Source organism: Dendroctonus ponderosae, unplaced genomic scaffold (assembly GCF_020466585.1).
Source record: "Dendroctonus ponderosae isolate FM_Combo_2020 unplaced genomic scaffold, Dpon_F_20191213v2 Dpon_F_20191213_7, whole genome shotgun sequence".
NCBI classification, from domain to species: Eukaryota; Metazoa; Arthropoda; class Insecta; order Coleoptera; family Curculionidae; genus Dendroctonus; species Dendroctonus ponderosae.
In genome coordinates, this window is record NW_026018916.1 from 11,416,110 (window position 1) to 11,430,226 (window position 14,117).

General features: G+C 34.1%; 1 protein-coding gene and 1 long non-coding RNA gene across 16 annotated transcripts in view; one reads left to right on the forward strand and one right to left on the reverse strand.

Moving 5' to 3' along the window:
- The window catches only part of LOC109543185 (heterogeneous nuclear ribonucleoprotein Q-like), a 60,672-nt gene that overhangs the window by 16,214 nt on the left and 30,341 nt on the right, over positions 1–14,117 (reverse strand). For 10 of the 15 annotated variants that reach the window (XM_048668605.1, XM_048668599.1, XM_048668609.1 and 7 more), the window contains exons 1-6: positions 12,123–12,195; positions 4,162–4,280; positions 3,907–4,100; positions 3,719–3,846; positions 3,420–3,661; positions 42–177 (exon numbers count right to left, since the gene is read on the reverse strand). In XM_048668605.1, the coding sequence (XP_048524562.1) occupies positions 42–177; positions 3,420–3,661; positions 3,719–3,846; positions 3,907–4,100; positions 4,162–4,280; positions 12,123–12,180 (877 nt within the window). In that variant the 5' untranslated portion in view covers positions 12,181–12,195. Of the gene's footprint in view, positions 1–41; positions 178–3,419; positions 3,662–3,718; positions 3,847–3,906; positions 4,101–4,161; positions 4,281–10,818; positions 10,910–11,329; positions 11,693–12,122; positions 12,196–14,117 lie in introns of those variants that run through there. The other 5 variants (XM_048668600.1, XM_048668597.1, XM_048668603.1 and 2 more) reach the window with 4 other exon arrangements.
- LOC125505208 overlaps positions 10,513–14,117 on the forward strand; it is a 5,293-nt gene continuing 1,688 nt past the window's right edge. The window contains exons 1-2 of the long non-coding RNA XR_007282008.1: positions 10,513–10,648; positions 10,704–12,146. This is a non-coding gene — a long non-coding RNA (uncharacterized LOC125505208). The remainder of the gene's footprint in view (positions 10,649–10,703; positions 12,147–14,117) is intronic.

The window sequence follows — 14,117 nt, forward strand, 5'->3', positions numbered from 1 at the left end:
TAGTTTCGTTTCATTAAAATAAGCGTTCAAAGCAACGTTACCTGTCAATTTACCAAACTCCTCCAGAATCTCCTCTTTGCCTTTAGATTTTGGTATGTTGCCGACGAAAAGCCTTAGATTGGGTACGCTTATGTTAATTTTCAAGGTCTTGCCGGGTTTGATTTCGTAATTGTCCAACTGCGCCAAAAAGAAAAAACACAAATGCCAGAATGGTTCAATTTTGCATGGTCGAATAATAAAAATTTTGGCTGCTCATTTCAAAACTAAACCATAATTTAGTTCCAAAACGAAAAATTTATGTCTGCTCAAATGTTAAGCTGACGAGTATACCAATGAAGCTACCATCTAGTGTAGTTAATTTATTGGCTATACAATACAACATGGCAAAAACGCTTTACTACTACTAACAAATGCTGCACTCAAACTACAAAATGTGTTCTTGCCATGAAACAATTCGATGTGAGCAGATTAAATCAGTTTTAAAAATACGAATAGCACAACTGGAAATAATCCTACAAATGGTGCACAACCTATGTTTTGAATCAACCCCACTAGGCCAAAACCCCTAAAACATATTTAAATTTTGACCATCCAACTCAAAAGCTACAACTTGAAACAAGAAATATTTTTAAAACAAGCTACACAAGACAAAAACATATAAAGCGATACTTTCAAGAAAATTTTATAGAGAATGTTATATCTACAATTTCATATTCCAATCATGGTGCAAATTCGTCACCTTAGTCAAAAAACACCCAACGTACAAATCACAACTAGTAGAACTGGTACCACTGATTGGTCTCAATTTTGCCCCTTTCGCAAAGAGGAGACCTGTTAAGGGAAAACTCGATTCCAAAATCAACACTAGAAAGAACAGTACGTAAATCACCAATTTGAATACTGATATCTGAACAATAATAATTCACACTCAATAATCAACGAAATTTGTATCCAAAATAGTTGAAAGAAAATGCGTAAATGTTAAATTATCTACAAATTTAGAAGGCAATTTGGAGTAAGGCTCTCTTTGATGTATAAAATATACAGTGTGGAGGATAAAAGCTACAGGAACATTGTGAGAGCTCCGTTGTCAGAGCCGCTGCAACAAAAGTCATATACTGAAATTGCAGGCTATGACGACAGCTGTCAAGACACATCTATAATAGAATTGCCAATTAGGTACATAGGAATTATAAATACTTTTCTCCCGGCATATTGGCTGCTCTAAACAACGTTGATGAAAATATTAAAAAGCACCAATTATAGAAAAGTATTTACAGCTTGGAAATATGATCCATTCTGAACGGTAATCATATTCCAAAATGGAAACAATTTCAGATAAAGCAATCACAGCTGTTAATGCTAATTAATAACAATATTAATGTTCAGCGAAAACAAGGAAGTTCGGTTGCTTATCGGTTTTGTTGGTAGAGTTAATAGAATATAGCTAAACACAACACTGCCACCAGAAGGGTATAATCCGACATAACACATAAAATTCTAAACTGCGTTTCCAATAATTAATAATAATTAAAATAAATACCTAAATACTGGGTGATTAAAAATTGACGTCTTTCCTCTGAAGGTGTTATCTGGGAATAATTATGGTATATAGAAAAAAATGTAAATATGTAAATAGTTCTCATAAAAGTGATAATTTTGGCAACATACTTACCTTACCTGTTGCTCTAGGCGTAAATCAGCAAAGTAAGAAGTGAAAGATAAAAATAACATCATTTCAATGAGTAAACGATAAAGTTAAGAAGAATTAAATGTTCCAAAATTTGGTTTTTAAAGTGACTTCCCAAAGAAATGATATAGATAAATTATATGCCTGCATATGCATCAAAGCGTATTCTCGTTATATCCTCAACTTTACTTCATAACCCTACTTCACATCAGTTTTCATTTTTTACAAGAATGCTTAGACGTCAAATCACAACTTGGTGCTTGATGTTAAAGAATCATTTTCTAATGAAAAACGTTTATAGAACTCTAGAGATATAATCGTCTATAAATTATTACTTGATATGGAATTATGAGAGAAACATTAATATGGTTTTCCATGCTTGGTGCTATTGCTTGTGGTCTATCGAACTTAAGACGGCTAAATTGTTGCTTCTGCCTTCAGAATGACTTCCCTCATCAATCACGGCCAAATTTCGTTTTTTCTCGTTACTTTCGCTTTCTCAGAGTAATCGATTTGCTTGTTTGTTGAATCCACAAACTAGTTAGGGCGTCTATCATGTGAAATAATTGACCATTTTAGAGGATCCACAAGGAAGAAATCTTAATGCATCTTCGACATTGTTATACATTATAAGTTTCCAAAAGCAAAATTTTAATTCTAATTACAAATACGCTGTAAAGCTCATTGTATGCATGGTCACCATTGGACATTTGCAAAAAATGTATGAAATTACAAATTTTCCAAATACAAGTTTAGCCTACGTGTAAGCAAGTTGGGCAATGTTTAATTTATAATACGTAGCTATACTAATAGTTCACCAAATAACCACTCAACTACTTTAAAAGATCGCCTAACCACAGAGCTAAAGTACATCTTGAACCGCTAACATGTTGTAAAAATAGACGCAATTTTTTACGTTTCTCCACATTGTCCCGGCAAACCTTAAAAGGAATTGCGACAATTTTGCATCACCCTGTATGGAAAGTATTTATTTTCGAATCAAAAATAATAACATTTTCTCAGCAATTCCTTCCATGAAAAAATGCACAAGAATTATTTCACAAAGTCGGAACATAAAAAATAAAATAACTAAAACGAACGGAAATTCGAAACATGCCAAGACGACGGCTAAAAAGTAAATCGAACTATTCCTACAATGGAAATATTTGCAAAATAAATGTAGAAAGTTGCGCGACCTGATGGCCAAGATAATAAAGATTTTAAATAATCTCAACACTTAGCTTGAAAACAATAATTTTGCATACGGTGGCATCAAGCTTCTAGGTGGAGGTTGAACGCGATGAAGACAAATTTAGAAATAAAATAAAAAAGAAGACTAATTACAATATTGTAAGAAAATACAATAGAAAATAAGGTTTTCACGTCGCCAAATTTCATTACTAACTTCTGACGGCCTGCATTTGCTAACTAATGTAGACACGTTCCTTAATAGGCAGGAATCTAACACACATCCCGAAACAAATACATTAAAAGATGATGTACCGATTAAGAAAAAAACCACAACGAACAAACATATTTAGAATTGCGTGAACCTGCAAATGTTGTGGCTGGTCTTGAAAACCGGAGGACACATCAGATATTCTAAATATCCTTGTTCAATGTCTTTTAGGTTGCAGCACGCCCGATTGCAAGAAATCTACATATTAACCTCTATCTATATTCCCAAACCTGTTACCAAACCGTAATATTAGACAAATTCCACTCTTACCTTCTGTACCGCAACATGGGCGGCGTCGCGAGTAGTAAATGTTACAAAAGCATATCCTCGATTGGTTCCAGTCATGGGGTCCATCATCAGTCGGAGATCCCATATCGTGCCACATTGTTCAAATAAAGGAATCAACTCGTCTTCGTATAAGTCCTTGGGAATTTTGCCACAGAATACTTCACAGCCGGATCCAGGTGTGTTTCCATCCCATCCAGGCGGTGGACCTCCATATTTTCTTTGTCCTAAATTAGAATGGGATTTACCATGTGCGTTTGGTGTGCCAGCAGAAAATATCCTACCCGTTGTAACATCTAAGGTATATCCAGTCCTATCTAGAATTTGTTTGATTTTGTCCTCATCTGGACCCTTTGCGGGAACAGGAGCGGCTGCTGTAGATCCTTGACTTGAGCCTGCTCTGCTCTTTTGCCTGAAACGATTTGCATGTGATTCATACGTGCAACTTATAATATAGAGTTTAAGCCTTTACCTATATGTCTTCATAACACCACATAAATAGGCCGATTTGTTGGAGACGTGCTCGAGATTGGAATCGAGAAACTGACCCAACACGTTAAGCGCGCCATCAACAGGGAATTCCTTTAAAGCATCAAGGGCGCGCTCATCCAGGTCTACATGGGCTAACTTGCCGGTCTTGTAGATTTCGTCGAGCTTCGAAGCCACCTGGAAAAACACGTTTTTAATCCTCGATGCCCATACATCTTCGGCTTTAGCTATCACTAACCTTTTCATCAAGGCCATATTCTATTAATTTTTGATAGTCTGCTGTCTTTTCTGATTCCTCAATCTTGATGATCTTGATCATTGATTCGTCTGGAACTTCACCATTACCTTCTGCCATAGCTGAAAAAAAACCACAATTAATGTAAAAAAAGAAATAAACGATGTTTTCAAGTGTTTTGGCGTAATTAACGTTACAAAAAAACAAAAACGTTATATTAATTAATTTCAATATTTTCGTACGCTAGACAATTTTAGTTCAATAAGGTGTTTATTGAACCATTGAAATTAACACCTCAAAATTAATATGGACAACGTGGCTCCTTGTATCTGACAAAAGAGTTTTGGCAGTATGTATGAGTTATCTTGGTATTGACAACCTACGGAGCTAAAGTAACAGACAGGTTTCTTTATAAAAATCCACATTTTTTTGACTAACGATAAACTGAGAAGAGTAGTTTGAAATTCTGAAAGACATTTTCTAGCAAAAGTACCTAGCTGTTTTTTAGACAACTGAAAGTAAAAATCTCATACATAAAATGACCTAAGTTCCAGGGTTTTTTTCAGATATTCCGATCCGATTTTCATAAAATCACGCGACAAACTGAATAATGATGCTTTGCCTTAAGCCTAAAAAATACTGCATGGGTAGTATTTGTTTTCAACATTAAATAGATTTGCATTGTTCTCAAAGACATTCTCTTGTTTTCCTACTTTAACTCAGAACATGAAAGCAAAACAACGTCGAGTATTTACATTATATGAAGTAATTAATCGTTAATTCGAACAGCTATGAGAATTCCCGGTTTGTGAGTCAATGGCACGCCGAAAAGTATTTCAAATATTTAGCACAGAGGTAGACATCGGAAAATACGGACACAAAAACCGTCTAGAGGCCGGCATAATTCCAAGGTCTTGGTCAATGACTTTGATAATGTGTTCAGATTCGCTGTTATCAACCAAAATTCAAACACAATTCCTACAGCAGTTTAAAAACAATGCGCAAAAGCCAATAATCTACTCGCTGTAGCCGTTGGTTAGTTACATTAACTAATTTTAGCATAATCTTTGAACGCATATATTTAGATACTTAATTTTAATGAGTATCTCTTGAGTTATTTGATACAAATATTATCTGAAGACGATTTAATTTAAAGAGACAGATCTGTACTGTTGAGTGCAGTAATTCTCATTTTTTTTGTCGCGCCACAAATAACGATTTCAACATTTGAGGGCACACAGAAAAATGTTTGTTTAAAAATTGTTTACTTCCCTGTAATATCTACACTGTATAGGTACAATAGTTTATGATGAACTTTTGAATGTAAAATAAAATATTATGTACTTTAAAAACAAGGTATCTAATGGCAAACTAAATCCAGTGATTGGTTTCTGCAGTTAATTCCAATTTGCCGTAAAGTTTTTTCTAAACTCAATGACTTATTAGAGCAAGCAAGAAATAATAAAAATGAGAAATACTCATGACAAAGCTGTTCTTGTGAAATGTAAATAGCTAATAATAAATCAGCGACTACTGCTGGTATCAAAATACAATTTGCAATGCAACTGGTAAATAACACCATAATTTCCTGCCAATTTCAGCAAGTTTACTGCACTATTTAAACATGAATGTGATTATTTCATTAACATTAACAAGACATTGTCTAGATAGCAACGCATGCAGAAGCTGTAGCAAATCAATACTTGTAATTCTGCCATAGTAGCCGTATAAACCGGGACCCCTCCCAGAGCCCTTTCCTCTTTGAGCCATGTGTTTAAATTTAAAATCGTACTAGAGTTCAGCTTCTTCACATGCAAATTAGTGCACCGCTGCCTGCATCACTCTGGTGAAATTTGCATTTCACAATGTGAATATATTTAGAACAGGTATAAATAGGGGAATGGAATTCAAGGTTACTGGAAGAAAAAATCTTGACCACATGTGTATTTTTGCTTTTACGTTAGACATTAACAGCGCAATTCAAGTTTTTGCAACAGGAGATATAAAGAACGTCTACTTCAAGGCTTTCTTTTGCAATCGATTCTTAATCTATCAGCTCAGGGCCGAAGCATTTACTTCTACAACCTGTAAAAGACGGTTTAATTTAATAAACAGAAAACGCGTTTTCAATTATTTTGCCGACCATAAAAGAACAATAATGCACATACGTTTAAATGCTTTAAATTCCTACTGACAACAGCATATACCTACAAAATATTTCAAAGTTTCATTTAATTTCATGTGTTTCAAGAATGTCGTTATTAATTATAAGAAAATCATCAAACATATTTTCCAGATAATTGAAGAAAAATATGTTTTCCGAGAGGAATAAAATCATAATTTATTTAAATTTTAGAATTACTTTTAAGTCGCAAAATTACAAATTGCCACCAGTGCCAAATCAAAAATAATACGAAGCTTCGTTTAAATACAGTAAATAACATGAATAAGTAATAACAAGTCGACTTAAAATTTGCATTTAAATTGTTGCATATCGATTTTATTCCAGATTGTATTATATTCAAAGGAAGACAAACTAGACAACAAAAACTAAAAAATGCTAGCTTTATCATTCAATTCTCACCTCTCTTTGTTCTCAATGCAGTTCAATTAATGTGTACCTAGACCTTTCTCCATTGTGCCAAAATAAGCAGTAAATAATGGTTAAAAAACTACTATCCACTTTGAAATAAAAAATTAAAAGCTTGAACAAACAGGAAATTGTCTTTAAATGAAAAATCAATATAAAACCTGAAAATTGAGAAGAAGGCAGACAAGCATACAAGGTAATGAAATAAAAACTATCAAGAATGAAAGAAAATAGTCAGCAAGCGTTATATAAATTTGGACCATCTGAAACATCCAGTTTCATATATTCTCTTCTCAAAACTATATTATCGACTTAAAAGTCCGGTCACTGCATAGGGGGTAAACCTGACTTACTGAGAGTCCCAAAACGAGTTTTTGTGCAATTGCTTCTATAGCAGCGAGTTTCGATATTGTTGAAATGGTACGCTCAGGCCCATTCAAAAAGGGAGTCTAAAATGCGAATGTGAAAATACAGGACTCAAAATCAGAATATTTCTAAAATACCAAAGTGATATTTTCAATAGTGGCAATGGCTATATCCTTGAAATTTTGAAGAAACATTACAAAAATCCTTTATATCTTTACCTATAGTACATAGTACTTAATTAGGGAAAAATTTTGCTACGATGGTAAAGAACATTGAAGCAAGATGATAATAAATTAAATATGGATTTAACGTTTGACGCTGTAAAATATGTAGTTTTAGCAGAAAAGTTTCTGAGTTCTCGGATTCCCTACGAGCAAGTTTTCTACGTACGTAAGTTTAATAATCTTGTGAGACTGAACATGTATACCTTTTGTGGTTAACAAATTGGAAAATAAATACTCGTTAAGGGACGACACAGCGATTGAGACGATGATTGTTCAGAAACTGAAAGGCTCGCAATAAAGAAATTACACCTGTCTTTGTTAACATGCCCCGACCATCATTATATGGCGAAAATGCACTAAATTGATGAGCCCCGATGATGGCTTAAATAAAGCCGAAACGTTCGCCCAAGAAAAATAATAATTTTTTTCTACCACTATCTCCGACCGATCAAGACGAAAGCAGAAAGCAACACCTATCAGAATAAAGACACTAACACAATAAACACAATAAAGAAACTCACATGGAAATAAAAAATTGGCGAATTTCGAATAATCCTGGATAATGAAAAAACTGGTTTGTACGACAAACTGAAAATTATTTTGCCGTTCAAAGTGGGTCAAACAGACCCAATTAATTACAATTGATCAAAAATACTTTTTAGTTATGAAAATTGAAATGTTTTGTAGAGCAACATATTTTCCTTAAGTAAAAACGATTTATAAATAAATAAGCAGCTCAACAAAATGAACGTTACACAACCAAATGTGCCCAACTTTAGAACTGGATAAATTCTGATCGTTTCCCGCAAATTTTGTTTCTATTTGAAGCGTTATTGAGGATTTGCTTCCCTCATTCGTTTGATGTTAGTTAATGTTTTGGCAAACATTAAGCACCCACAAAACTTCTGCAGCGTGGCAAATAAAAAAATGCAAAATTTTGGAAAGTTTGGCATGCTCCTAATTGGGCAGAAAAAAAGGGTTTTGGATCTCAACAAGCGATGGGAACTATCGAAATATTCGATAGCAATGTTTTATTCAGTGATGAAAACTATCGAATAATTCGATAGTTGCAATTCATTTGAATTATTCGAAAACGATGTTTTCAGCTATGAGAGCCATCGAATTATTCGATAGTTTTTAAATAGTTATTAAGTTAATTTGAAATGTAATTCACTTTAGTTGTTCGATAGCAGTGTTTTACTCAATTGTTTTATAAGCATTATCGGATAATCCGATAGCTATAATTTGCAGTGATGAGAACTATCAAATTATTTGATAGTTGTAATTTAAAATGTAATTCATTTGAATTATACGATAGCCGTGTTTTATTCATGTATTTTGTAATTATAGGATAATCTGATTAAGCTATTGCACTGAACGAATTTAAATTTTAAATAATTTAATTTTTCACTTTTTAAGCAAATACATATATTTAAAATTGATTTAGTAAAATTGGTTTTTTACTCAAAAATTCAACAGATTTTTTGCAAAAAGTTTATTCATTTATTTAATTGTATTCATTTTTATCATTAACTATGTTTTTGACAAAAGGGACTTTCACTACTTTCAAAGAAAACGGCTAATATCGTATCCAAGGTTTTCAAAACCCTTCTTGGAATATGAGAAACGCATGCCCCGGAAATTCCGTTTTCTTTCGTCTTGGGAGACCGCGGGTGGTGTGTATTAAACATCCTGACAATGGATTGCATAATTTCACGCTAATGAGATTTATACGTATAAATCATATGTTGCTAGAGAATAGACCGAACCTGACTCGAAATATGACCTTGCGTGGAGGGTGACCATACGTCTTACAGAAAATCCTAAAAAAGCTAATGAATTTACCAAACAAACAAGACCAAGGAGAAGAACCCATAAATTATAAATTAACCTGCCTAAAATAAATCAACCTATTCAGACTCGACCAGAAACAGATAAATTATGTCCAACAGTTCTACGGACTATACGATTTGCAGGGAATTGGATTTCGATCAGTAAAATTCTATTTATATATGTAATAAATACGTATAACATGTCATATTGGCATCGTAATAATAAACAGCTTAGGGTCAAACATACACGATGCATCTCGGATCTGAAAGATGCATTTTAAGACACTGCATTACTTTTTTATGAATAAGTATCTGTATTTCCAAAAGAATTTTTAGAAGAAGTTTGTAATTTTTAACAGACCTACACACTAGATAGCGTGCACTATTCAATCAATGAACTAATTCGAATGTTTTTATTCGATAGTTGCAATCATTAATTTAATAATTATTCAATAGTGCCAATCACTAATCTCAACATCAAAAGTTTAAATATAAACGAAATTTACGAAATAGCTTTTATTTACAAAGTGGTCTTAAAAAATCAACTTTTTGGATTTGCAGCGATAACAACCCGATGGTAACGATCTAAAGCTCATGTTGAAGCTAACCAACTCCATACAACTTAAGACCAAAGTTCAATATACGGAGTTGCATAGTTAATGACCCAAAGCAGAATTGCCGCTGATCTGTGACTGGCACATTTGCAACTAAAGACTAAAGTAAAGTTCAGATTGAAATATTTGGTTTATTTATGCAACTCGGTATTTTGATTAGTTTTCTCAAGTCGACTGCGAAGTGTTAACTGCAACATGAGCCTTAGATTTTGAAAATAGGTTCAAAAGTAAAGAGTTATCAATGCAATACCAAAATCTTGATTTTTTAGGACAACTCTGTAAATAAACGAGATGAGCAAAAAATTAAAAAACTTTTTTAAGATATGTGGTCGTCTAATGCCTGTGACGTTTAAATAAAAAAAACTATTTTTTGCCAACTGTGAGCATATGGAACTCTCACCAATTGTCCATTGTTTCATTTCCACCCTGTAGAAACTTGATCTAAACCACTAATAAAACACGCACTAACCGAAAAAAATTGAACCAAAAAGGATTCATAGAGAAATAAAAATCGCTCTCAGCAATCAGAGTTCCAAAATTAGCGGAAATTTGTCCGTGTTAAACATTTGGGATTTCAAGGTATTTTAATAAAAGCTCCGAAGAAACGCAATAAATAATAGGTTTTGGGTTTAGTGGTTCGGCAGTTGTTTTAAATAATTTCAAAATCACACTTAATCCGATCCTGTCGTCCCGTGTGTTGGTGAGATAAAAGACAGTCTGGCAATACCGCAACTTTGATGAATCCCGCAAATTTTGTTGAGAGGTTAGAGGGGCTGGAAATGTAATAATTTGTCTACACCTCCTGCATGCCTAGATGAATGACAACAATCTACTGATAGTATCCGAAGCTATTTCCTAATTCTGGTATGTAAACAATAGTTTGTTAAACTAATCCTACCCAAAATGCGCCATTTTCCAGCGAAAACAAAGAAGGTGTAAATGACAGTTTACATCAACATGCTACACCGGTCGAAGGTGTGGGATATGTGCGAAAAGAAAGCGAAAACTTGACAAAATTGATTTCGCATACTCACCAATGGGAGTCTATCACAGCCCGCACGGATTAAAACGAACACAACACTTAAAATTGATTACAAATTTGCTAAAATTTAAAATGGCGGCCGGCAATAATGGCGAACGTAAACGGCAGCGCGTCAGCTTCAGGTTGGTGAAGTTTGCGCGCAAACGACTAGCCTCGCGACAGGGTCAAACAGCATAAGCCGGTTTTGAACCGCGAATAAATTACAATATTGTGCATTGCAAATAGTTATTTATCAGTGCAATTCATACTTGCATAAGGAAAATGCCCAATGAACAAAGTAGAGTATTGGGCGATAAAAGATCAGCAAGTTCTGCACTTATTAAGGATGCAGGTATATTCGGTTGCATAGTATTGCATTTACCCAAGACCAGGATGCTTATGCAATTTTTTTCCTGCACGCCAGAGCATTTGCACTATGTATTTGAAATTAATTTTGCGACAATAACATGAATTCTAGCTAACGCAGGTTGATAAATATTCGTGTATATCTAAAGGGCACTTACTTTGTAAAAGTCCGTTGAAAACACTTAATACACATTAACAAACACAACAAACATTATTTAAATAACTAAAATGTATAACACTAACAACTAAATAGGTAGTAATTAACATTTAACTTGTAAAAAAACGAAAGTAAATCCTTAAGGCACTGTTAACTGAAAACTTCGTCCAAAAGCGGTGCACAGTTTTGGCTCCAAAACGAAAACAGAAAGTTCGGTGGACGAGCGTGAATATCGGAGAATTTTCGATAAACCAAAAAGGGTTAGCGAATTTCGGTTTTGAAATTTAAAGGGGGTGTTCTACCGGCTCCCGCGGCGTACACTCTAATGCAATAGATGCAGCACCCGTTGTTTTGCAGCTCGTCTGGGCAAGCGAACTTGCATTCAGGCAGGCCCCAGTCGGGACGCATGCTCGCGAAGGGGTCGCAAATAATTCGACCGTTTATGCCACCAACCAGCCGGAGTTTTTTGCAAATTACTACCAAGTCTCTAGGGCGACGAGGCGATTTAAAGTCAACTTACTGGAATACTTGCAAAATTCCCTATCAAACCATTGAATCTTTTTACTAGCGTAATTAGAAAAGCGCACATTTTGGTGCATTCAAGCTTTAATCCGCATTAAACACCATCATATCCGCGGCCTACGTTAGTTGCCACAGGTCGCTGGGCCCCGCCGTTAACATTGCCGGCATATTTATGTGTATATTTATAGCGTAGGTACGCCAAATTCATACAGCGGCTTGCCGCACAAAATGCACTTTTTGGAATGCAAAAGTCGTTTGAAATTTCCACTTACCATACTGTTCTACTTGAGTGCAGGGTGAGCAATATTCGATAAACTCAATTTTAAACATTAATCACATTTTCTTTTCATTTTCACTCAATTAACGACATTATTGAATTATCCAACTCCAAAATAACTGTAATTTTTGACATGTGACACAAATTTCAGTTGTTTTTATGGCAACCATACTTGATTATTGCTTTACCGAATAGATCATTTTATTACGATTTCTGTGATATATCACATCGTTAGGTTTTTTTCGAAAATAAATGTCTGCGAACAATTTATACTTTTTCAATTTAGTTGATTGAAGTTAGCTATGGAATATATAATATAAGATATATATTCAGTATTTATTTTAACAATTTCGTTAAAATATTCTTATCTTTCCTGGGTCTCAGTCAAAGTGTGAAGTAAAAATTTTGAACATCGTTTATTTCATTACGTTGCGGCGTTACACAAACTACAAACGCCAATTCACAATTAAAACATGTTGTATTAAAACTATAATTTATAAAGTGATAAAAGATTCATCATGTTTTGAGGGCAAGCAGAAATAGTTTTAATTTTTCACTAGTGTACTTCCATACTTATGGCTTTATTAGGGTTTGGTAAATGTTGCTAAGGTTGTCGGTATCTGATCTGAAATTTACTGCTTTTGCATGTTTTTTTATTTGAATCATTTCTTGGATTTTTCTTTTATGATAATTTGTTTCCCTAACTAATATATCTGCGTTGTTAAAATCAAAATTGTGCAACATTTACATTCGTCATATAACTGCAACATTTGGTGTGCATGTTGTGTTAATGCTGTTTTATTTTCACTACTATTTCTCAGTCACTTTCTGTATAATTCCATGGTTTCCAGAGATTTTATTAATTACGTAGCAAGAGGTATTTACGTAATGTTAATTAGGCAGATTACCTTGGAAACATTGTTGCCGTCTTGCTAATATAGTTTTTTACAAATTTCTCAGTTTTTTATAACAATTAATTTTTTTTACTATTTTCTCTGTACTCCTAAAACACCGCCAGACAACACCTCCAGAGGAATGACGCCAAGTTGAAGTTCCAGTTGAAGATCGAATTTCAACTTTGCTATTAAGCATTATTTTGAAATGGTTCCATGTTTAATTGGTAGCATATTGGAATATTTAAGCATTCAAAAAGAAAAATTACGATCTTTGCTTCAAATTACAAAAATTTTCGATATTGAAAAAGTTCTGCTCTACAATTTTTTGATGAAAAGGCCCAGCGGCAATGATGTTTTTTGCCATTAACAGATAGTTACAAGTGGATAGCCCTTGTCAATAATAACAATAATCTGTCAAACTGTGACTTACTTTGAATTTTATTTCACGAATTTGCGGATCTGCGATTAGTTCAGGGGAAATCCTACAGTAACATAGCAGAAGCTAGAAGAACTCACGCCAACAAAGAGCGAGGAGAGTCGTTCCAGGAAGATAATGGACAACAATCGATGTTCGGGTTCCAGACACAGGGGAACAAGTATGGGGCATAATCGAATCCAGGGCCTTCCAGGGGCACTCAGAGCACAATAACTAACACTTTCCCAGGCACCAAATAAATACCGGCTACGTTCCTACCACGTTTGTTCGATACACACAGCACAAGGAGATACAAATGGAGCAGGGGTTAATTAACTGAATGCGAGAAGCTCCTTGATAAGAGTGGATAATAAGGAGATTACCCAGGCACTAGCTTGTTTGGAGTTAACCATTCAAATGTTTGGTGTTGTATGGTTTTATAAACACAATATTCGAGGTTATGAGAACAGGTTAACATTTCGAAATAGATTCCGTCATTCAACGATTCCTGTTGAATTTAGCGTTTATCCTTTAAATAATTACGAAGCAACAGGTATTTGTGCAATGTTAATTAGGCAGAGTACCTTGAAAAACATTGCTGCCGTATTTCTGATATAGTTTTTTGCAAATTTCTCAGTTTTTAATAACAATTAATTTATTTTACTAGTTTTTCTGTACT